This window comes from Mycteria americana, chromosome 3 (genome assembly GCF_035582795.1).
Source record: "Mycteria americana isolate JAX WOST 10 ecotype Jacksonville Zoo and Gardens chromosome 3, USCA_MyAme_1.0, whole genome shotgun sequence".
Lineage (NCBI taxonomy): Eukaryota > Metazoa > Chordata > Aves > Ciconiiformes > Ciconiidae > Mycteria > Mycteria americana.
In genome coordinates this window covers 6,181,928-6,207,898 of record NC_134367.1, presented here as the reverse complement: position 1 = coordinate 6,207,898, position 25,971 = coordinate 6,181,928, and the positions used below count along the sequence as shown (strand labels likewise).

The following is a 25,971-nucleotide window of genomic DNA, read 5'->3' as shown; positions in this document are numbered from 1 at the left end:
CATTCCACTCTGATTGAAAGGGCATCACGTGCCAAGGATGCCTGCATGGATATGCCTATAGCATTCCAGTACTTGTGAATCTCCTGTGCAGAATGGTAATTTCTTGTGCAGGATGATGATATCCCAAAGAATGGCAGATACTGTGAGAACTGGGTGTTCCACTGGAAATGTAGAGAAGTCTGTTTTACTAAGGGTAAGGGAAAAGACAGAATAATAATATTCACAAATAAGATAACAGGAGTAAAATGAATATGTATTGTTTATATGGCCTGAAACTTCTTCAAGTTTCTCCTAGTCAAAATTTTCCTTAGTCTTCTTATGCTCCTCCATTTACGGCGGAGCTCTAGAGGCTTATTCAGGAGGGCATTCCACAGCGTCTGTCAGCAGGCCTGAGGCACAGAGAGTTACAGAGATATGCCTTACAGGGTAATGACTTTTATCACAGGTATTGCTTACTAGTATGTACCTTGGCTTCACTTGGCTTTCCTTTTGTTTCAACGTAAAGAGTGTAAGAACGATACTCTTGAGGACTTCCTTCTTCTTCATTTCTCATTTAACATTAAGTAAAACTCTCGAATGTATTTTCAGAAGCATATGTTGATGCTGGCTATAAATAGGACAGAGTTTTACGATGCAAATTTTTAAAATTAGGTTCGTTCTCTTACTTGTATTTACCATTTAGAGCCAGTGAACGAGAGGGCAGGTCCCTAGCTGTTTCCAAACTTACCTACTCTTCGGTTTAACCAGCTTTACTGGATGTATTCCTTAACAAGTTGTGGCTGTACAGTGACTAATTCTGGACGTATTGTAATTGAGTGAATAGATAGAATATGTCTGGAGCTTCACTGAAGCTAATTGTGTGTAGGATTCATCTCCCACTGGTGAACTTTGGGTTGGAACAGCCCCCCTTGGACAAAGAGGAGCAGGACTGGATCCTCCAACCCTCTTCGACACCCAGGATGGTGAGCAAGCGTGCGAGGCGTGTTGTGCCTGTACCGCTCCGAGCCAGCCTCCATCCAAGACCATAAACAACCTTTGAGCAAAAAACGCTCCCCAAGTTTCTGACCACCCGACCAAAGAGCACATCAGCCTGGCACGGGTGGGATTGCAGTGGAGTGGAAGGAGTGCGGTTTCAGGGAGTCAGATTATTTGTAAGGTAACTCTTTAGTTATCCAGTGCTAAATTTCCTCTCCTGGATGCAAGTGGCTGTACCTAAGTTGGGTTCAAATCCAAGCTATCTGCAAATAACAATGGGGGAAAACATTATGAGGGTGAGAGGTACTTGAAGATTTTTTGAGATGACACATAATATAATAACTACAAGAAATTTGCATAGAATCCAATACAAATATTAAGTAAATACACATTTCTAAGCTGTCTGTCCTTTTATTTATCCACCTATCCATATCTCTAGTCATAAAGCTAAAAGAAATATTTTAAAAATTTCTCATGGCTTACAATATTTTCCTTTTGCTTACAAGTGAGCGTCTGTTAATTATTGTATTATTGTTAAATAGAGTGTGATGGCTGATTTTGACTGCAAATAAGAGGAAAAAAATGTAAAACTCAGTATGCAAAAGGAAGCCTTCTGCTGCTTGTATCTCCCAGATAATGAGTGATGCCTATTTTGATGACCGAAAGCTTTACTTGTGAGATGCTACAGCTGTTTATATTAACCTCATCTATGAATTGACAGAGAGTCAGGATAAGTGCTCAGAAGAATGCTATCCAGAAGACATAAAAGTATCCTAATATTAACCTGGTATGTGAAGTTTTTCATGTACAGCCAGATGGAAACCACAGAAAGGTGTTTCAGTGGTCTCAAGAAAAGCGAGGGAAGGTCAGTCGTCTTAATATATTAATAAATCCCACATAACTTTTTAAGTTTGGTAGCAGAGTTTATCCAAAATTATTTTATGTTTTTTGGAAAGCACTGGTAGAAGATAGCCATAAATTTAACACATAGTTTTACAAAATTCATGATGATACTTCTTATAGCAGAAAAAAATATTTGCCTGTAGAAATCAAAGGTATTCCATGAAATGGAAATGTTTCGTTTGCAGGTTCCAGCTCCACGTTTCAGACTAGCAGTAATAAATTTAGACAAGGAATTTGGATATGATATGGAGCTGGTTCAAATAAATACATTATGTGTAGATTTTGCATATGTTCAAGGGCAAAGTATTACAGGGGCAGTGAGTCCCTATCAGGAGGTCAGTTTTATTTATTCCTTAAGCAATGAGATCATGACTGCTGGGAATGAATCCATTCATTTTGTTATTGTCTGTGCAATTTCATTTGCTTTCTTTCTTCATAATTCCCTTGAAATTTTTACATAATCTTAAATAGACTTGCCAGCTCCCTTCCCCCTACTTATCTGCACATACTTTGTTAGATTACATTTTACATACTTTGAGGAAGATGAATGGAATTAACGCACACCCGGGGTACAAAGCTGCCTTTGTGTATACTTGCATTGCTTTGAGATCACAGCAGGAACCAAATTTACTGAGTCATTCTTTAGTCTTGGCTTTTGCTTAGCCCTGAAATGGAAGTTGCCCTATTGATGATGGTGTTGTTCACTCATCACTCATCAGAGCAGGATTCATCTTGCTTTTCTGAGGATGTCTGTACTGGGGACATGTAGACCTAAGCCAGGGTCCCTAGGGCTCCATTGCTGATGTCCACAGTTGATGAACTTCAGACAAATTCATAAATGTGATTCATCTAACCTATTTTCAACATCTAGTTTAGGATGAAGTTGCTCCCTAGAAGTGCCTATTATCTTTTTTTACTATAAAGGGCTTTAGGTGACTAATTAGGATACTGCAGATGTCTAACTTGGTCAAGTGAATCCCATCTTTAGTCCCTGGACAGAAAATCACCAATTTTTTATAATGAAAAATTAGAAGTGTCTTTAAAATGTCTATTTTGATTTTTATTTGTCATCATCCACAGCTTCCTTTCATGTCATTTACAGTTGTAGATCCTTAGCATCTCTGCAACAGTTAAGATTTTTTAAGCTTCTATTTATAACTGTGAAAATACATTAAAATTGAGATCATCTTCGTCTGCCAGAAAAAGACCTCATGTTTTCTTCTAATATTGGGAACTTTGTACTAAACACATGAGCACTCAAAACCAGTATTACATCAAAGGCCTCAAGTTTGCTGTGCAGACTTGTTCAGATTAATGGTTACTGCAGAATGTATGGTATGTTCTATAAGAGGTGGGTAAAAATGATAAAAATTCCCTGTATGTCTGTACTTTATAGTCAAATCAAGTATTACGTTACAAAAGCTATTGATCTTTCCCCAAGTGGCATTTTTATTTTCTGTATAAAACTCTGAGTAAGCTTAATCTTTGAAAATGCTTACTCTTAAAACTTTTTTTTTTCTTTGCTTAGTGATTCTCAGAAGAGTAAATACATTTTTCCTTCATGTAACAAAAATCTTCAGATAGTGATAATCCTCAGGTAATTTCAAGATATGGAAGACTAAAAATGTGTTTTCAGCATATTTTGTGAGCTCTTCAATATTGAGCTACTTTGTGCTTTATTTATCTTTTTTTTTTTTTTTTTTTTTAATCTAGGTAATTTTTGACCTACAACCTGAGAGCTGTCAGGTACAGCATACAGCCCCCTGTTATTCTCTAGTCTAAATTTAAAAAAAAAAAAAAAATTATTTAGCATACTTTTTTAGTTAATATCAACCATTGCAGGGCAAGTTTGTTTTTTCCCTAGGGTAGTCACCTAGCTCCTTTGAAGCCGTGATAGGTACACAATGCAGAGGTCTTTAGCAAAGGAAATCAGGAAATCACGCCACAAGATGAATATGCGAGCAGTTTGGGATGCCAACATCTTCGTCGTTAACATTGTTGCCAAACACAGGGGTGTCCAGCCATGTTGCATACGTTTTTCAAATGTTCCAGCTTAGCAGCTACTCGGCACATTTCCTTCAAGCACGAAATAGTTGGTAAGCAAATTAACATTTGGCCTCTTGCCTTCCCCCCACACAAAGAACTTTGTATGTCAAGTGTGAAAGCTTTAAAATTGAATCAAAATAAGATTATTTTTCACTCTGGATGATAGGTGACAACATGCAACTCTTTACCTTTTCTTTCCTTTCCTTTTTTAGTCTTCCTTTTTAGTTCTTGATGCTGAAAGAAAGATATAATGCAACACATTTTTGGAAGACTAAGCATACATTTACCGTGCCAGGTCCTATCTACTGCATCCTTCAGCATGTTCCAAGGAAAGCATGCAAAGTATTTTAACTCTGCTGTACGCCACATTACTCAGCTTCTTAACTGCTTAGAGTGACTGGTACTACTATAGAGGGAGGAAAAACTATATATTTTTAATTATTTTGATAAACCTGCGAGGCAGTGTCGTTGATGTCATTTATCGTATCTAGTTTCAAGCTGAGATTGCTTCAAGGTGGTGTGTCATTAGGGGTTTCAATGTTTCTTCATGTAGGAAAGATTCCCAGCAAACTTGCTTTTATACCGATGAAAGAGGACTTCAGTCCTGTTGGAATGACTTGCTGCTCCTTCCCAGAACAGAATTTGGAAAAATTCACTTGTATAAAACTGAAGTTGTTTCTTAGTTAAAAAGTCCTGTCTCATTTCTTGTTTTCAAGAAGAAATAGTTGAAAAATGAAGACTGTGAAAAAGAGCAAGTGGGTAGACTGTGAAAAAGAGCAAGTGGGTATTCTGTAGACTTAAAAGAAAGCATTACTTACAGGTTATAGCATTTTCACAAACTTTCTGTGACTTCCCAAACACTGAATGCTGTTTCCTTTAAACCCCTTTGGCCTGGAGTAACGCTGTGTTCACAGTAATGTGCTCACTCTTTCTTCTCCCTTTTTATCCTGTGTTATTGATTCATTTTGAGTTTATAAAATATACCTTAGAAATGTAGAGATAAGGGAACATTAAAGTTTTCCAAAGCAGGGATGATGTAAGAGAAAATAATTACTGTTTATAATCTTGAGAAGTGAAGAGGAAAGATGATCTGCTGTTGTCTTCTGCTTCACCGTTTCCTTAAAGATGATATACCTATGCTATCCATCTGTTTATTTCTCCGGCATTTGCTGGATATTTATAGACTATTCTAAAACTGGTAGGACTGATGGAATGGCTTTTATCTCTTAACTGTGAGTTTCCATGCCATGATGTGGGTTTTTTTTGTTAAAGTGTATTGGGAAGAAAATATAGTCCAGTTATTTATGATAAAAGCTATTTTATTTGGTGGTGGTTTAGAGCATCACTCTAGAATCCACCTTTAAGAAAGGCTTCTTTTAGAGAGGAGAACTGAAGGGAGAAAGCAATTTTATTTTCAGATATGTTGGTAATGTTACTCCATAAAACATATTAATAGAGAGAAAACTTAAGTTTAAGTATTCATTTAGTATATAAGAAGAAAATTAAGTCCAGTGTTTAGACAACTACTGTAGACAATTTGTAGGGAGAAATGAAGTCCCTATTGGAAAAATCCCTCAGGATTCTTTTACTAAAAGAAAGGAACACCTTTCTTTTAGTAAACCTTTGATTAGTATTTTTTTGTTTCTTATAAAGAAACTTGCAATGTTTCGATAGTGAACATACTGTGAGGCTTATTGGCTAGCCTTTGGCAGTATGCATTTTCAGAGCTTTATAGTGTATTTGCTGAGAGTAGCTATTGCTAAATCATTTAATTTAACATAACTACTCTTGGGATTAATCTGGTTTTGCAGTTTCCATATTACATTATGGGATGCCTGTAAAAGTTAAAGTATCCTTGTCAAATTTCTAGATGTTTTTTTTTCTTTGTCATCTCAGGTAAGACTTTGAAGCATACCTCCTCACGTTAGCATTTCATGTCCTTTTGCTTTCCTGTGCCTTCCTTGTTGTTGCAAAGGGTTTTAAATCCCTGGGACTGCTGGATATGAAGGGTAATAGAAATGGCTTGACGTATATGTGGCAACAGGTAAAAACTGAATACCCTGGGGATTGATGCTGGGGCCCATATTGTTCGATATCTTCATCAACAATATGGACAAAAATGTGAGCAAAGATATAAAATGCACATTCTGCAAATCTGTTGATGAGAGTAAATTAAGAGTGGCTGGCACACTGATTGACGGAGCTTCAGTCCAGACAGGTCTTGAAAACCTTGAGAGCTGAACCAACAGAAACTTTGTTGAGTTTCTGCATCTGGGACAGGGTAACACCATGCATCAGTACCAGCTGGATACCAACTGTCTGGGTAGCAGGCCTTCTGGAAAGAACCTGGGGGGTGATAATGAACACCAAGTTGAACATGAGTCAACAGGTTGGTCTCATCATATTAAAGCAAAAATCACAGTTTTGCAGAAATGTGGCTGGCAGACTGAAAGAAGTTGCCATGCCCTTCTACTTGGTGCTGTTGAGCCAAATCTGGAACACTACATCCAGGTTTGGGTCCTTCAGTTCCATGGAAATGCTGAGAAACTGGAAATGTTTAGCTGAAAGCTACTGAGAGCTGAGGGCCCTGGAGCCCAGGACCTGTCTGAATAGGCTGAGAGAGATTACTTAGTTTTACCTAATCTGAAGAAGAGGAGGCTGAGGAGTGGTGAGATAGCAGCCTACAACTGCTGAAGGACAGTAACAAAAATGGTAGAGCCAAACTTTTCTTAGTAGTACTGGGTAGAAGAAAGAAAGTCAAGAGCCACAAATTGTTGCTTCGCAGGTTCAAGTAGGACATTAGAAATCTTTTTGACTAGCACAACACTGGAGCACGTTACCCAGAGGAGACATAAAATCTCTGTCCTTGGAGGTTTTCAAGACTTAGCTAGAGAAAGCCATAGCTGACTTCATCTAGTGTTGGCAACAGTCCTCTTTTAAGATGGAGGTTGGGCTAGAGACCTCCAGAGGGAGGGTTTTTGGAGGGAGATCTGAAGCAACAGTTCTGCGAGCCTGCACATTTCCATGTGTAAAATTTCAGGAAAATTTTGTCATATTTAGAGAAGCTCAGTCTATTTGATTATCCACCTAAAGTTAAATTATTTCAATATTACCTGGGTGTGCCCAACTAGTAATTTCTGACTGGCAAACAAAGACACAAATGATTGCAGAATTTAAACCATATTGCATAAAAAGTTAGCATTTTAAATTATTTGAAGAAGTTATATCTTAATATGTGAAAAAGTTAAACCCAAATTAGATGCCTTTCTAAAACATATGGTGAAATTACACAAGAAATTCTAGGACTGCCATTTCTAGGATGTATTATGTGAGAAGTGTCCTGTGCTATGCAGAAGTTCAGATTAGATGATCCTGGTGGTGCCTTCTGTCTTCAAAAGTATGACTGAATTAATTCAGAGGCAAAACAGATCTCTATTATGATCATGCTAGATGAGGATTGAAGTTATGGCATGTATTGTGACAATTATTTTTAAAGGATACGAAATCGGTCTAGGCTTACTTAATGTCTTGATGGAATAGATTGACTGAAAATTTTTACTTATCTGAAACAGCAGCTCCACAAAATGTAGTCAAGATGCCAGCAGCGTGCATGGGAGAAGAACTGAAAAATGCTTAAGTAGAACATTTTCTATCTTGGTGACTAAAAGTAGAAAAAAATACAGTAGAAATGATTGACTGGGTAGAGAAGAAAAGAAAGAAGGAATATTCAGGTCTGTTCCTGGACAGTTGGTGGTTCAGTTCCCAACTAAATTGAGCGTGTTGTCTGTCAAAAAGATATCATAATTGATGGATTGGACTGTCATAGAAGAGTGACCTAAAAGGTAGAGAATAGAGGAAGAAACTGTGTATTTGAAGTACTGTTGTGGGTTTTATTCCCCCCCCCCCGATTTGAGAAACTGCTAAGGCCAGATGCTGGTTGTATAGCCTGTCTCCAAATACTCTTATCAACAGCCCTTTTGTTTTCCATTAAATCTGATTAAAGAACTCCGCAATTTCAATTCCATCAGATGTAAAAGCGCTCGGGGAGTCACAGCAAAATTTGTGTGTGTGTGTGTGTGTGTGTGTGTGTTTTCTTTCTTTGTTTTTGTCTTTAATGCAAACGCACCTGTACTTTACCTTCTTTGCGCATGGTTTCTTCAGCTGTATGGACTCACTGCAGAAGTAAAGCCTTGGTGCCATCAGCCACTCCTGATACTACTTTATGGTTCTGTTCTTTCCAGGTGTAATGATTTATTCATTGAGTTATTGTTTGGAAGATAGTTATATTCCTTTCCTTGATGTTTAAGACAATCTACTTTGCTTGTCTGAGAGACTTGAGTAAGCTCTCTGCTTCTGAAGAGGATAATTGTTCTCTTTAATCTAACTACCGCTTCCTGCCTCTGATACGCGAAGGATTTAATCTCTTCTAGAGACCAGATCCCTACCTTGTGAAAGTCAACCCTGCTCTGTTGAAGTAAACAAAACTCAAACACGCGCTCAAACCTAACCATGAACTTCAGTGCTGTTTCAACCATGACTCAATTATGGCATAGCATATATGTGGAGAGGAGGGGGGGTGTAATGTTTATGGTTTCGTACCTTGACTTTTTTGAGATATAATCTTTTGGTTTACACTGGACTCTGTGTGAAACATGTTCTTAAATCTAGTAGTGAACATTTTAAGCCTTTTTTTCTTGAATGAAGTCTAATTCAGTCTAATTTCCTTTCTTCTCCTGTAGGCGTTCAGAAGTATAAAAAATCAAGCATAGATTAACAATGAAAAAAAAAAAGAAACAGGCACATTTACCACTTAATTATTACAGTATATTGAATGTCTATGTGGGAAGGGGCACTTCAGTGCTCCTTTCTGTCTGGTACATCCTCAGCGCGATGGAGTTTCTTCATTTCACTACTGCTAATGATCCCATTTTAAAAGCATACGGGTTCAGTACTGCTCAGTGCCGAACACGTTGGCCTCGGTCCAAGAGAAGGCTTTACTTGTCTGGCCATCTGTGAACACGTAGGCAGACTACTCGTGTGCTTCAGTTTAAATGTGCACCTCGGTCAGGGCAAGAGTGCTCAGCACCTTCCCTAACCCAGCCCTCGTCACTGCCGTAGGCGAGCGGTGTGCAAGCAGACTTTTAAAATAAGAATTGACACGCTCTTCTGGGTACTTTAACTCAGGAGACTAATAACCAATCCGTGGTTTATATTTCTGCGTCTTAACTTGTTCAATGCATGTTTTATTTGGGGAGGTTACTTCAAAGTTACGGCAGGGGCGCTTTGCTGCTATAATTTCTGTTGTGGAATGCAGTGCTTGTTGGAATAAGGTACATCATGAACTTCTACTCTTTTGTCAGAGAGCAGAAAGACAAACACGAATGATGGACTCGGTTCAGTATGCAGAATTCTGTGAAAGTCGGCAATTGAGTTTTTGTAAGTATTATAATGGCCGCACTGTATTCAGATGTTCGATTATTATTTCATGTAATAGAGAACACAGCAGAACCTCTTGGTTTTTTAAAGCACTTTTGTTTCATCCGCAATAATAAAGCTTTAAATTCTTTGTCCACATAACTCCTGGGAACAGTTAATTTAGCATAGTTTCAGGCTGTCAGGCAGAGTATTTTATTTGAATATTTACCAAGCTTTCTGTATGCTCAAATACTGTGCTGGTGGGGACGACTGCAAAGATAGAACTGGCAAAGAGTTAATGGATTAAAACGCCCGTACTTGCCTGAAGGCTGTCATGGGGGTGTTATAGTCAGCATATTAGTAAAGTTTTATGGTTGCAGGTTTTTCGGAATGCATCTAAAATTAGGGAAGAGCAGCAAGTTTTGCTTTTAGTTCCCTATCCGCAGACACAAAGAACTTACTAAAGTGTCTCTTCTATTTTAAGCTGTAAGCTCCTGCTGTGGAATTTATTCAGCATTAGCCAAATTCATCAGTATACGCCATTCCAACACTAATAACATGATGACAGAATTAGGGCTTTACTAGCACTGAAAACCAACTTACTAGAAGTACTTGTGGGCCACAACTATAATGAGCTGTAAATTAATGGGCTTGATCATGTAGCAAAACATCATTACAGAAGCGGTTAAGTGATGACTAAGGTTTTGGGTCAAATGTCAGAGAAAGTGAGGTGAAGGAGCCAGTAAAAATCATGACAAACCAGCACATGATCCTACAGCACAGACTTGAACACAATGGTGTCTTTAAACGAGAGACCTTATCTCGTTCTTCCTTCTAAATTCGAAGAAAGAGTGACTCATTTATGGCAAATAAATGACACATCTGAAATACTGTTCTGTGTCAGCAAATGTCAGCAAATGTAGGAAAACATGTTTTGTAAGCATTTCTTTTCCTAATTCAATATGTTTTGTAAGCTCAGTTATAATTTGGCATCACACATCTGTGAGCCATTAGATAAATGATACTTCAGATTAGGGTGACTTCAGCAAATGAGAGGTTTGTGATAAAGTCATCTTTAAAACCCAAAAATTATCATCTGGAGACAGAACAAATAGAAATCCTAAATTTGCAAAATAAAATTGAATGTTGCTGACCAGGGGATTGTCATCTATAAAAAAGTCTCAACGGTATTTTCACAGTGTTTTTAAATGACCATGTCTCTACAGTTCTTTTCACTGACTTTTAATGTCATTAAAGAATAAGAGAATTACAGTGCTTAGAAAATAGTAGCAAGAGAGACACATGCACAAATTCAGTTGCGTAATATGATCTCAACTAGATAGCACAGACTAAAAGCCATGCAGAACATTTGTTCAAAACTAACACAAAGGCTATTTTTGCTTATTTTCTTATATTGTAGTAAAAAGTGAATGTATTGCTATGTTTAAAGTAGTAAGCCCTTTTTACTGTAATATAAGCCCGTGAAAACTGTGTCACAAGAGAATAAACCTGGAAGGGACTGCAAGAAGCCTGTTCTAACAATATATATTCATAATTACAGCTCCACATATTTCTGTGCAGTTTTAAAGACAGGCAAAAGAAAAGGTCCATCAAAGACCGAGTACTACACGCTTGCAAATTTAAATTCTAGCGAACATTTTGTAGTCCTGCTGTCACCTTCACACTTTTTCTCTTGCCTTTTTTTTTGTCCTCAGCAATCCTATGTAGCTTTTTCATTCTCTCTGAAAAAATAACCATTATTTACACCTGTTTTCTGTTTGACACCTGACTTCTCTTTAGCTTTTTAGTCCTCATGGAAGACTGTCTTTGAAAGAGCTGTTTCAAATGATTCTCCCACCTTGTGTTTACTTCATTGTCATTGTCCTGTCTTCACAAACAGCCCTCATTAAGAACTCCATATTACTCGCTTCTTTCTGTCCAAGTCTCCACAGCTTTCCGTGATCAGCTTGTCCACCACTGACCTAAGTAAGATTGTCCATTTTTTGGTTCTCCCGTGAATTTCCACGATGCTTTTTCAGTTCCACTTTGGTATCTCTCGTTCCTCCTTTTACTCTCTCAGCAAATACCCTATTTCTTTGTCCCATATTTTTCTCTGTACTTTCTCCTAAGTGTTCTTATCCATTAGCAGTGTGAAGTTCTCACATGAATGCTGATCATCTGCAGATCTGTGTCTATCCTTATTTCTTTATATCCAAAGCATAGTTTAAAAACACTCATCTACAAATCATTTTGGCCAGCTTGTCAGCACCTAATCCCTGCACGGTTAACCCAAGGACTTCCTAGTTCTTCTCTCCTTCTTCATTTGTCTTTGCTGTTAACACAATTATATCATTTTATCTGGGCCCAGATTTGTGTTGATTTCTTCTAGTGCTTTCTGTCATTCATCAAAGATGCGAGGCAATCATATTCTTTCTTTTACAATAAGATATTCAAGATCAGGCTTCTCCCATCTACGGTCCTCTGAGGTAGACCCTTCCTTGTTCTGAAATCTGCCATATGATTGATTGTGTGTTTTTCTCTTTACTCCATGCTGCTTATTGGTCTCCAAAATGCTGTCTGTGAAATAAGAGTCTTTTCCCCACTAATGCCGTTTTGGTAATTCCTTCCTTGGCCAATCAAATCACATTCGCACTCCTTGTTTCACATTTGCAGTATTTTCTATGACAGGAAAAAATGCATTCTTTTGGCCTACCTGTTGTTAACTTCTCCTTTCCCCTTATGGTTTTAACTGACAGCAAAGAAAGCATCCAAGTTTCGTGACTGGTTGGATTGTAGCAGCATGGAAATAAAGCCAAATGCAGTTGCAATGGAGATTTTGGCATATTTAGCGTATGAGACTGTGGCACAGGTAAGGGAGTATACTCTACTGATTGAACTCTAGCTAAACAAAACGAATCAGTACTAGGATGTACTTCAGCCTCAGGTGACTGTGTTGTAAGCCCCTTCAGAAGCATGCAGTAACTACTTCAGCTAACCAAGCTAACCGGATTCCTGGCTGTCTTTCAATTTACTGTATGACAGATGCGTACTATACCGTATTCATCCATCTGATACACAAATAGAAATGTTTTATAATGGTTACAGAGGCGAGTGGAGTCCAGCACGAACTTTATTCAAGTCCAAACTGAAACCACATACTTTGCTATGTGACCTTTGGCAGTGCGCTGAGGCTCATTCAACCCCGTTGCACAATTGGATTAAAAAGTAGGATTTCCTGGAAAACAAAATGTTACCTTACTGCCAAGCCAAGCCCTCTTGGGTAGATAGATTACTCCATATATTTACAGAAGTGGAAAAGAAAGGTTCCTTAGGCTGCAATATCTCTGAATAATTTTGTTTTCAACTGAGAAACACTAAGAATAATCTGCCTCAACCCACAACTCCTCTCTCTCTTCATTGTTACGATGGCATTTGTAATTAAGTACCAGGTCAGTAAACCTACCTGTTTATTGGCTGTTTTTGCCCCTCCAGTTGGTCGACTTGGCCCTGTTGGTTAAGCAGGACATGGCTCCCAAAGCTGGTGACCCGTTCAGTCATGCCATATCTGCCACCTTCATACAGTATCACAACTCTACTGAGGTAAATCTTGCTTTTTCACATATTAATGCATTCTGTGTTTTACATATATTTGGTAGTTTGTTGCTTTCAAAGTAGATGTTCTTGAATCTGGTATTGATATAGACTTCTGTTATGGAGTTTATGAACATTGAAGTTATGGATTTAGATGGAAAGACATTAAATTATAGCTCCAAATGTTAAATTCTTAGCAGCATCTTTATATTTAAATGTAAATCCTCTTTTCTTGGGTGGAAATTCCTTCTCTCCGTATTGAAGGGTCTCTTTATTGCAGATTTGGAGATTAAAGTTGTCAACAGTGGCAAGTGCAATAAGTGCTGTATTGCACGCATTGCTGCGATACAGGTATTATAGTAACCTCTAGAATGAGCAAATTTAATTCTGTATTACATCTCTTCTAACAGCAAATCTAAGAAGGCAATAATTTTTTTTTTTTTTGTGATTTGATTATATAATGGCTGCTTGACATATTGCTTTTATAGCCACATCTCTTAGGGCAATCTACGAGTGTGAAGACCAGTCTTGACTCTCCTGAAAACACACCACCTCCTACACCCACACCCCCAGCATCAGCAGGACAGCAACATCTTGGAAAAACCCCGTCAGGAGCCCTGGGGAATGGTGGAATTGGACAGGACTCTACCAAATCCAAGCAAAGGAAAAGAAAAAAGGTATTTGGTGCACAAGCCTGAAAAAAAAGAAGAAGAAACCACAACGTCTTCAGGAAATAGCATGCCTCTTTTTAAATATTAATTTTAACCTATATCACATGTTAACTACCGATGTTTTTGTAGGGCCAAATATGTGGTTTGATGTTCTTTCCATCAGAACTAGGCTAAAGCTTCTCAGTAATGCCTGCAAACTGAGTTTTGTTGAGGTAACAACTGCTGCTTCTAAGATGAGCTGCTCCTCTACAGCCAAAGCAGTAGACACCATCCCAAATAATCATCCCCTTCTCTGACGGCAGCAGCCAGCGCAGGTTTTCAGGGTCAAAGCGTAAGCAAAGTGGGCAAAAAGGTGGTTGTGATTTTCCTGCTCCCAGCAGCCTTAGGCGACTGCCTTTTTTGCCTATAACAACCTTGCCTGACCTGCTTTATTCTTATGCTGGTTGGTTGCATTCAATCTAAATATTTGTTTACTTTGTATAAATTATGGACATCTCATATTCAGAGTGTGAAATGCAAATATTACAATTCCTGTTGTAGATCCTTAGTATTCTATCTGAGAGAGATATATGTACCTTAAAACCACAAGGGAACTAAATTTGATTAAATAAACTGGATAGGAAGCGCTGTGTTAGTCACTTAGGGCTTTTTTGAAAAAATGCGATGGCAGTACTCATTTTCCTGCAAAGCAATGGAGTGACTTGTGATTTTCTCATGTGTGTTATTATTCTCCTACAACAAATACTCATTGTTCACAGAGTTTAACCAGTGATTTTTACAATGACAGATAGAAAAAGATGTATTTTCTCCTTCTAGTGTCGTCAGTGCTGTAGATACTCTAATACATTCACCTTCCTCTCTGCCCTTATATATTCCATTTAGAAAGCCTTTAGTGAATCCTAAAAAACTCTCTGAAGACTTCTGCTTTTTTCTCTTCCTTGTTATGTTACGTTTGATTATGTTTTGTTTCTGTGGATAATATCCATTCTAGTTCCTAGGAACAAGAATTTAGCTGGAGATGTAGGTTTTGATACATTATATTTCACTAGTTTTATGCGTTTATTTTGAATTCCTAGTGTTTGACTTAATGCCTTTTGAAATAATTATATTCCAAAAAGTGCACCATTTTAATGAAATGTTCCCATGACTTACCCAGTTTGGTTAGATATATACTGGATATAACTGAGGCATTGAGACAAATGAGTTAACTTGGTGAAGAATGTTATTCTTAGTCCATGAAGGCCCAGTCCAGATGAAAATATTTGAGTTTCACATTCCCTTTATGAATGTCAATCAGCAAGGGAAGAATCTGCCATCATATTATGAATAATTCTGTGTGTACACCCACAGGCTCCAGTGGACGCAGCACTCTTGAAAATAAAACATTTTGTAAAATCTATCCCAAGTTTGAAAGCTTTAGTATATAGTGTAAATGTATGAGGGGGCTGTGTATGTGTGTACATTAAATTTCAGTGTATAATTTAAGTTTTTGTCGTTCTTAGTACATTCACTAACATCATTTTCATGAATGTATTACCGATCAGCCATCATTCTGATAAGTCATCTGAATTCTGGCAAGCAGCTGTGTCTAGATGGAGCCTAAACCAACATTTCAGTTTGACTAGCAAGGAGAAAAGAGTAACTTTTTCTTTTCAAATCCTGGGGATATTTTTGTAAAAACAATGGACCAGTAGCAGTGAATTCTTATTTTTCCTGTTTAGGGTTCTTAATGCAAGAAGTAATTTGAAATTTGAAAACATTCCAGTTTGAGGTAATTAAAATATTTTTGCATCCCTCGAACACCATTATGTCACATGTTTCATCTTCAAATTTCAATCTGATATTACTCAATGGTGATTTTGGTGTCGAATTGCTTTCCACTTTGGGTACTTGTTCAATATTTTCCCCACCCCTTGACATCGTAATGAGAGCCTGAAATGTTTTAAAAATAGTTTCTGTGGTTATTGCAGTATGACTTATATGACCCTTTCATTTTAGTTTGAACATTTTCTGCTCTTTTCAATTGCAACATACAGCAGCACTAGGTGAAAGATTTAAGAGGACAAATATGGTGTTCTTTGGGTCTCTTAAGCAAAGTTCATGTAAAAGTCCTCTTTGATTTGTTAATAGCTTTTTTCTCTAATGTAGTGTGTGGCAGCAATGATGTGTATCCTCAGGAAAAAAAAATTGGTCCATTTTATAAAGGTTTATTTTCATACTTTATGCACTGTAGGTCTGTTGTGTGTTTTTGATTTAGTAACAATTTATGTGTTTTTCTGTTGCAGAGCACTGCAGCCTGTGGTATAGAGGCTCAAAGCGATGCCATCCAGCCCAGCCACATCAGAGAGGCCATTCGACGCTATGGCCACAAGATTGGCCCCCTTTCCCCATTCACAGTACGTAATAACAGAGTTATAAAAAGTTATATTTATAATCTTAAAGAACTTTGATTTTCAAGTGGTCAAATGAAGAAGCTTTGGAATTGTTGAGAGCAATTTGTGGTGACTGTAATTTTCTTTATAAAAGTGGCATAATTCTCTTGGGAAATAAAACTTAGTAATTTCTGTCTCTTTTTGGAAAGACAAAAAAGTTTTTTTTTCTTTTAAATATTATTTTCTTTCAATTACAAATTATGCTTTTTTGTTAGTGCTTGAATTTTCTGTTTTTGCAAAGTTTAGGTTTACAGTTATTTTAAATTATATGTATTCCAATATGGTGAGGAGCACTTTATATTCTAAAATTAGTTGTGTGTCAGATACTGCTCCTATTGGAAGCTGAACTCTCAAGTGACACATTTACGGTTGGAGAAAGAAGAGAATGGTTTCTTTAGACAACTTTGAACCTCCACTAAAATGTAATAGAACTGAGCTTGTGGTAAAACGCTGATGGGTTATGAGGTTTTGCCATCATTTTTTCTATGCAAATTGCAAATCCATTGTTCAGAGCAGCCAAACAAATTCTTTATTTAATTTTCTCAGCTGATAAAAATGTGAAAGTCGTCTGTCTCCAATGTCATAAATTGGGGTCATTTTCTTCTGATCTGCTGTTCTATGTGGCGTATAGCCTTGCTTACCTCAGAATATCTCCATTTAGGAAAGAATGAATGTCAAAGAAATCATTATAGGAAAAAAAAACCCAAACACCAACCTAGATCTGAGCTCCTAAAAATCAGGAAGAAATTGTCCATTTTTGGAGGGATTTTAGGAAAGGAAAATGATTCTGAATTTGAAGGAAATTCAGCTACATAAAAATTATACAGAAGTATGTGAAGACTGTAAATACCAAGGAAATAATGGGACTTGACCTCAGAAGTGAGGAACAAGAAAAAAAAGAGTAAATGAGTATGTGAAGTTATAATTTTCCTAGTGTCAAAACTGATCAATGCTTTTATAACTGGCAGTAAATATTTGGTTTATTAATGATAGTTGATACGTGTTTGCAATGAATTACCTTTACATAATTTTACATCTCCCTTTTGCCACTCACAAATGCTAGATTAATATCATGTAAAGCAGAGGATAGAACTTCTAGTCCAAAATAGAGAAGTGTGTTTAGCAGAAGTTTGCTAAGAGGTGTAGCTAAGAACATGGCAATAGCATCTGAAAGCAGAGAATGTATTTAATTTTATTATAAAGAAGCAAAGAGCGTACATAAATAATTACAGAGAGGTAAGTCTTCCTTCCCTGACCCTCACTGAAAGTGGTTTGGTTAATTATTAACCAAAGTTTGAAATTTCTCTGCAACCACAAGATACAATAAAGTACTGTGTTTTGGGTTGGGTTTTTTTAATGTCCTACAATCTTGTAAACTTCCCAAACAGTACAACTACCTGAACAACTTAATTTGTTGACATTACCTACTGTCAACGTGGTTGATGAGCAGATCTTGTTCCCTCTAAACAAACCAAGAAGGAGAGAGGGAATCTTGGGTCGTCTTCTAGATGCACACAGATGTTGTAGAGCTGTAATACGATTCCCTTTCTAATGAGAAAGTTCAGGAAAAACATTTTGAGAGATACTATAGAGTATGCTTTTAGCTCTGCCAATCTGCCCGCTTTTCCTGTCAGTGCCCTCATTGGCAGTTTTGGAGACAAACACTGCTATCCCAGTTGTCCAAAATGACGGTACCCCAAACTTACCGGTGCAGAAAGCATGAAGGTAGATTGATGCTTCCTTTGACCCTACCTTCTCGTATTGAAGACTCTCAAACTGTTGTATCAGAAGTATTCTCTCTAGGCATTTTGAACAGTACTGCGGCAACACTTCTTTTGAATGACTTGTTTCTCCTGTTGTCAGTGCCTTCACGATAGTTTCTTTGTGTATCTGTGTGACCTCCTAGGATGACAGAACCAGGAGGAAAGGTGGCTTTACTCGATGTGCTTCTTGTGATTCTGTGGTGACGCTTTAAAACCTGCAGGGAGAGAAATATTGAATGGGTATCTGTCATTAGATTCAGTGAAGTCATGCTTTTGGCTGTTTCCATCCTTAAATCTAACCTAAAGGTCATATAGAGAAGTTAGGAATATACCTTTGCACATCGTCTCTTCCATTTCTCTTAAGCCTGTTGATCATTCTTCCACATCAGATCTGATTTATAGTCAATAGGTGCCCTCAGAGTCTGCTGTAGGTAAGGAGGAAGGATTTTCCTGCATGTCCAGGTATTTTACGCTAAGTTTTCTGATGGCATTTTACTGTTCATGTTAACAGTCCTACTACAGAAGCAAGGAAAAGAATGAGTATAGCTCACTGAAGAAACACTATTTTTGTGAGCTATATACATGTTCAATTCAGTCCCTAAAATGTATAGGTTAGACTGAACTTTAAGTAAAAGACATAGTTCTACATTCTTACAGTAGTAACAAGAAAGAAGTGCAAGTGTGCTAATGCCAAAATGCTATATTACTGCAGTATAAGTTTATGATACTTGTACAGGAAGAATGTCGAATCAGTCCTAGAAACCTAACCCTGTACACAACTATCCCGAAGAACATGATGTGTTAAGAACATACAGGAAATCTCACACCAGGAATAATATGCAAAATAAGTTATTCAAAGTGTTCAACAACAGTTTTTTGAAAAGAAGAGCATGTTACTGCTCTCGAGTGCTGACTATTGAGAAAAGATTGGAGAAAGAAAAAAAAGAATCACTTTAAATGCTTTCCTGTCTTCCAAAGTAACATTACATGAACTCTCGCAGAGTACGGTTGTTGGGATTTAATAAATTATTTTAATTTTGTAGGCCTCTGCTAATTCTGAAATTTTCTTGGATATGTGACTACTGAGCAGTAAGGAGGATTTATGGAAGAATTTTACCCTTGCTGTAAATTAGTAAGAAATAATGGACAGCTCTGGACTATTTTTTCGTTTTAAATAATTTCCATCTCGTGCCAGCCAATTATATGAGGCAGAGAGCAAACATCATCTTTTTCATTTGGGAGATTATTTTTAATTTAGCTAGAGTTGTTTTTTGGCTTTTTGCCATGCTGCCTAGTGTAAGGCATTCGGTAGTCCCCCTGAAATTCACTGTGTATCATTTTTAATGTTTATGATTTAAAAACATTGGTTTTTGAAAGACTTTATCATCTGTACAAATGGATTGAGTTTAGATCAGCAGTACATCTGGAGAAATGAATAAAAATCTGGACCTGCAAAGTATCTGATAGTATTTCCCCATTTAAAATTGCAAGATATTATAAAATCAATGTCCTCTCTATGAAAAATCCTATGCAGATGATTGCATTTTAAACCAAAACCAGACAAGAATATTCTACTGCCCTTGGTATTAAGATTTTGTCAATTCCCTTCTTTTTTTTTTTTTCCTCCCTGCATTATAGTTTTTAATCTTCTTTTTTTTCTCACCTTCTTATTATTTCTCACCTCTGGTGAGCCAGGACTTCTCAGTTCTTAAACTAAAGCTAATTTCTGCACTGTGTGGAAACTCACCCTCAGTGGTGGCAAGACCCATACATAATTGCAGAGATGGATGAAGGTATAGATATTTGACTAGATTGCCAGCTGGGAAACCATCCTTGTTTTCTCCAGATTCAACATCACACTCCAAAAATGTGAAAACACCCTACCTTCCTTCTCCTCCGTGGGATTACAGGAAGGGATCTGCCTTGCTTTAAGACTTGATTAACATCTTTTGCAGTGATGACTCATTCATATTTGACCCAGGTACTTGCCCGTGCACACCTAAAGCTAAGTATCCAGAAAGGTCTCTGTGTTTGAGTCACTTGCCATGGAGACTGTGATGTATGAGGCCTTGATTCTGCTCAGCTGAATAAAATTTACTTGTTTCCTTGGCACAGTTCACAAGAGGATATGAACTGATAGGAGAGTCGTATTCTGGTCTTGTATTTATCCTACTGGTACACAGCCTTCATTGTGGTGTCGGTTGTTTGGCTTTTCCTTAGAGCATTTTTCCATTCCTCAAGGCCATTCTCTGTTGAGAGTGGAACAACCAAGTACACCAGATCAGAGGACCATGAGAACCTTACACATGTAGGTATTGGCTCTGATCTTGTCTTGGTAGTAAAGTGGTGTTTTCATCAAGAAACTTCCATGTTTGGGGGACTGACTTTGGGATGGAGGCATTCAATAGAAGGTTTACCCATAGGCAGACTGAGTTCTTCCCTGAGCACCATCAGTCATGGTCTCCTATTGAAGCTTGATGTTGGAGAAGACAGAATGAGTGGATCTCATAGGTTGGTTCCATACCACGAATTTCCAAAGTCAACCTTTTCATTTTAGATTTAAACAAGAAAGCAGTAGTTCATATCCAGGATCCCTCTCAGATATGTTTCTCTGGTGAAACTGTCTGATGTACATCTTGCCTTATGTTCCAGGTCTTCGTGTTGGATTCAGGATGACAAGTTACCTCATTTTTCCATATGCCATCTCACAGCTTGGGCACCAGGTTGTTCTCTGTGTTGGGGTTCTCATCGCTTCGCTCCATTTCTTACACACTACTGCTCCAAAGGATTAAAAAAAGTTAGTTTAGTTTTCTCTACTCATTTGACTAACCTTTTTCATTCCTCAAGTCTGTCGCTTTAAAAAAGTGAAAGAGTAACGTTGGGGTGCAATTGGTGGCTGTCTTTCCACATCACCCATCCTTGTGTAGGATAACATGACTGTTACATTTCTTTCTTCTAGCTAGAAAACTCATCCCCTAGTGGTTTTCGTTCAAATACTGACTTTCTGAATACAGCGGTCCCTTGACAACTGCCAGTCTGCTGGTTATTACATTGATCCATAAAAATATCCCTTCTAGTGGCTTCAAAGAGATCAGGTGAGGGTTTAGATCCTTCTGATACAGGTTTTTCCCTCCATAGACACCATAGAGAATAGCTCAGACTTCTGTCTAACGTTATATCAAGGTTTTGCACTACCTGGAAGATAAACATAGCCTATGTCAAATAGTTCCTGTTACTGAGATCTGAAGAAATGGCCATACCTGGTTATATAAAGATCTGCTGTAGGACTGTTAATGTATCTCCTCCGTGTTTGGTTAGACACATGCCACCAGACCTCTACATCGCTGAAGTGTATTTGTTGTGGAAGTCTTTTTTAATGTAGATTGCAGGGGGCTACTCAGTGCTCCATCTACATTTTTACCAAATTAAGACACGGTGGTCATTGTTACTGCATGAAAACTCAAAGGTGTGCTTGTATGTCTGCCCAGAGAATTGTGTCATTGGAGTCATGCACTGTGTGAAGATGCATGGAAGTAAGCCCTTGAAGGAGAGGTTAATTTGCTGTAATGGATTTGCATATATTTTGGTTGTATATTTTCCCATCTGCCCGTCTTTTCTCAGTTTTTTCAGGCTCCCATGGGGAGAGAAACAAAGGGCTTTTGGGACAGTTTAGCCAATGCAAAAAAATAACCAATTATGGCTGAGAATCCACTTGACCGGGAATCGTAATGGCATCTCAGTACTTATTCTGAAGTACTTAAGGAGCTATTCCTGAATACACCAAGAGTCATTTTGTACTCAGCATCCAGTGTTTAACTGGGTATGAAGCTAAGATTACACTTACTGCGTTAGTGTCCTGGTGTGCTTTGCTTCCTTGTGTGATAGGTTTCCCAGAAGAATTGAGGTGTGTTTCCTAAACACAGTCATAGAGGGCCAGCGACTGTGTAGCCCAGAACCAGTTATGTCACTATCTGAGAATTAATGTAAATTGTTCTAAGCGAATAAATAAATATTTCAAGACTAGTTAGGTAACTATTAGTTTTGTTAGATGGATGTTTTTTACAGAAACAGAGATACTGAGTATTTTCAAGCATTAAACCAATTATAGAGGTGAACACTAGTAGCAATAATAATTGCCATGACAGTTGGATTTTTATAAGACCTTTGTTATGGACATCTCAAACTGCAAACTGTTTGCTGGTAACATCCATTGAAACGTTCTCTTTATATTAATGGGGTAATATCTGACACGCTGTGTTTGGCAATTTTCTCTGAAAGAATTGCAATGTATTGTATCTTAGGTCTGTGACACCAGAATGAGGGACAAGGGAAAGGCAAGAGCAGAAACAAAGCAGAATTTCTTTGAATATGCATCCCAGGATGCTTACTGACTGTGAGAAACCCCTGCCATACGGAATTCCTCATAGAACCTGTGGCTCATGGACTTGCGTGCCAGCTGGCGGGTCATGCTGACTGATTCTGGTGGTGAGGAAACCAAAGCTCATTATGGGATAATGGATGTTCTCTGACTCCAGGCTTCTGCATATATAAAAAGGAATTTGGAGCTTGTGCCCAATGTGGGGATTCCACAGTTTCTAGGTTCTCCACCCTGAAGTCCAGGATATTAGTCATAGAATCGTAGAAAGCTTTGGGTTGGTAGGGACCTTTAAAGATCATCTAGTCCAACCTTCCTGCCATGGGCAGGGACATCTTCCACTAGATCAGGTTGCTCAAAGCCCCGTCCAACCTGACCTTGAACACTTCCAGCGATGGGACTTCCACAACTTCGCTGGACAACCTGTTCCAGTGTCTCACCATCCTCATCCTGATAGGACTCCTGCCAGCTTCATTCTTCCAGCTTTGAGAAAGAGTTGGCCTAGGTTGACCTATATTCAAATGGTCAAAATGATTTTGCATTCCGCTGCAGTTTGAGGCGTACGTGCTGGAACCTTGCTATTGCCAAGTTGTACTGATGTGATTCATGTTTTATTTTTGGTTTTTGACTGAGTCTTGCTGGTTTTGACTGGTTGAACCTTGATGGATCCCATCAGTTTTAGTTGCCAGATGCAAGCATACTTTCTTTCCAAAATGGCTAGATTTCTGAAGGAAATCATGTGAAGAACTTCTATTTTGTAGAACACTTCAAAATATTAGTGTTACTTCTAAAATGGAAAACCTGAATGTAAGTACAAGTTTTATCTTTTCCTACTGAATAAGTCAGTCCCATACATAGAATTTAGATTTTATTTCTGTTTAAAAAGCAAATATAGGAGAATATTTTATAAAAATAAAACATTATTTTGGGACTATGTTCTTAATGTGGTTAATATGTATTTGTAAAGCACGAACAGTGATGTTTTCTGACATCTTTCCCTTTTTTGCTGTTTCATCATGATTGCCCCTCTCTTCCATCTAATTTGGTGATAAGTGTTCCTAATAAGGCAGTTTTGGAAGAAGAGTTAAGCTGTGTAATTTATTCTTTAGCAGCATTTGATGGATGTTGGTTTGGACAAAAAGAGCACTTTGAATGTTTTATAATCATATGGTAAATGAGAACTAACATTAAACTAGTGAAAATGATCCGTTTGCATTTATTTTGACCTTAATAGCTATGTCAAAATGACTAACATAATTAGAGCATTTAGGTTTTGTCTCCAAGTGCAAGCCACAATGGAAAGCAGCAAGTGTACTCTAGATTCTTCTGCATTGTATCATGTCTAAGGTAGTCTAGACATATATTTTATCCCTATATTCTCTACTAACAGTATTGGGTGGTACTCAGTATTGCCTGCTTTAAAGCATGGTCCAGACTTTCAAGGAGCAGAGACATAAATAACTGATTTAAAAAATAGCGCCATATAATTTTGCAAGACAGGAATGGGAAATATGTAACTTCATCAAGTGGGATGATGCAATTCCATGTGCTGTACCTGAATCTATTTCTCTGTGCTCTGTGCATTTAAGTTAAGGAAGTGAGACATTTTATGTGTATTAATTCATTGCAGGCTAAATGTTGCTTCCGTGATCAAGGAAAATGGGAAATTTGTCTACATAGGATTAACAGACTTTTTACATTGAGAGATGAATTTATATTTGGGTATAAAACTAGTATATATGAATATTGTGATGTTTTTATATAACATCTATTTGTAATTGTACTCTTCCACACACGTTCTTTTTCTTATTATTCGTTTAGATAGTTAAGGAGTAGAATAATCCTGAATACCCAGTCTTTAAACGTCAGCTCAGTCTATCCCGGGATCTCAAGTACAATGATATTGGTATTACAACCCTTTACATGGAGACTATAACCACATGATTAGATCATTTCATGGTTCATTTGGATGAGTGCTCTAACTATTAGACACATTGAAGTGCGACCTAGAATGGAGTAAGAGGATTACTTCTCCTACATGTACAGAATGGGTTGGAGTTCAACGGGAAGTCAGTGGGAAGTCATTTTGAGAAAGAGCAAATTGCCATGTCGTGTAGCGTGACCTGGGTACGTCCCTCTTTCTTCATGAAACTTTGGTTCCGGACTCTTACTGACTTTACAACATGGCAGCATCATTGATTTCAATAAGATTCAGGATTTAAATGGAGTCCAAATCAATACCAAACCAAATTATAACAAGCTCAATCTCTCTACAGACTAGCCAAAAAAGTAAAATAATAATAATATGTTCGCTTTATATTAATCTAAAAAGCTCATGTCTGTAAAATGCATAGTGAAAATGATCTGCAGTCTTGACTGGGCCTACGTATAATCCTAATATTCATCTGAAAATTATTCTAAATAATAATATTTAGTATGCCAAGGTATTCACAAAAATATCAGGTGGATATTTCTTACCAGGAATACAAGCATAATGTCTCTAGAGAAATTATTGTAAGTTATTTGAATTGATTGTATTTCTAACAGTTGGAGTAACAAACGATAAATAATTCTTTAAACATATATATGCTGTGATCAATATATAGTGATTACCTGAAACCTTGGTATGAACAGTGTGAGTAGTACATGAAGAGTTTGTACGTAGTACTTGTGACCATAAGAGAGCAACTCCAGTAAAAAATACAGCTAGCACCCTCTAACCTGAAATGAAAAACAAAGTGGTCAGCTACAACAGTAGAAGACCACAGGCAAAAAGAATAAGAAAAAGTTTCCAAAACAGATTCTTTGTCCCCTCTAGTTTATGCCAGTTCTGAAATGAATGTTTTAGATGTTTAGTTAAAGACAAACTGAGTTTATAAATGTAAATTGTAATCCTGCACAGACCTGCAGAAGACAGTGGCCAGTATTCAGCAGCATATGCGTGTGTAAATGGAGCATATTGAGTGAACAGAGGATATAACCAACTTTTGTTTGGGTATTTACTTTTTGGGGAGAATGCTCCTTCAGGCTCCAAATCATTTCAGTATGAAAAGACTTGCTAGTCTAAACCTTCTCTTGTTAAAAATTTCAGTCCCATAAAATTGCTTAAGGATCATAAAACAATGAATATTTACAAAACCATGTTTGTGATACTGCTTGTGACATGCCCTGCACGAAGAACATGTAACACCAGAGAATGCTATTTGGCAGAGACTTACGTTATTTGGGCCTTATAAAGCCCACCTATACTCTTATAGGTTCTTAAATAATAAATGCAAGTATTCCATGTAGACTTCAATACGTTACATGTACATGTAAATAATAGTTTCACAATCAAATTATATACTTAGTCAGGACCTTTCACCTCTGATGTTTTAAAAGTGCTTGTTCTTGATCCTGATTGAGCTCAGCTTTTATGCAAATGCTTAAATCCATTTCTGTTGCAAAAAATACTGAAGTTCATCACAGTCCTTTAGTCATTTCAAGTTAATAAAGATGATATTGAGTACTGATTTCCCCTAGAAAACAAAATTTGTGGAATAGTAGCTGAAGACCTGGCAAAGCTGAGCTTGTGAGAGACTAAACCCGCAGATTCTGGGGGTGGAAAGAAGAGAGGGAACCTTTGAAAATATGAAGGATAGTGTGGCAGTATGGTTTTTGTGGAGCTAAACAGAACAGAACATTTTGAAAAGCAAGTTTGGTTTAGGTGCCTTAAACTTCAAGACAAATTCAGCTTCACAGTTGGTCTGCAACTTAGTCTTTCTTAACTGAAAGAAATTTCTTTCTGCGCATTTAAGACC

The 25,971-nt window shown here is 37.5% G+C and overlaps 1 protein-coding gene across 7 annotated transcripts in view; it reads left to right on the top strand.

Annotated features, from left to right (window-relative positions):
- Positions 1 to 25,971, top strand: part of SUPT3H (SPT3 homolog, SAGA and STAGA complex component) — a 288,464-nt gene that overhangs the window by 216,942 nt on the left and 45,551 nt on the right. For all 7 annotated transcript variants that reach the window (XM_075497782.1, XM_075497780.1, XM_075497785.1 and 4 more), the window contains 5 exons: positions 9,285 to 9,360; positions 12,096 to 12,208; positions 12,832 to 12,939; positions 13,419 to 13,607; positions 15,887 to 15,997. In XM_075497782.1, the coding sequence (XP_075353897.1) occupies positions 9,285 to 9,360; positions 12,096 to 12,208; positions 12,832 to 12,939; positions 13,419 to 13,607; positions 15,887 to 15,997 (597 nt within the window). The remainder of the gene's footprint in view (positions 1 to 9,284; positions 9,361 to 12,095; positions 12,209 to 12,831; positions 12,940 to 13,418; positions 13,608 to 15,886; positions 15,998 to 25,971) is intronic.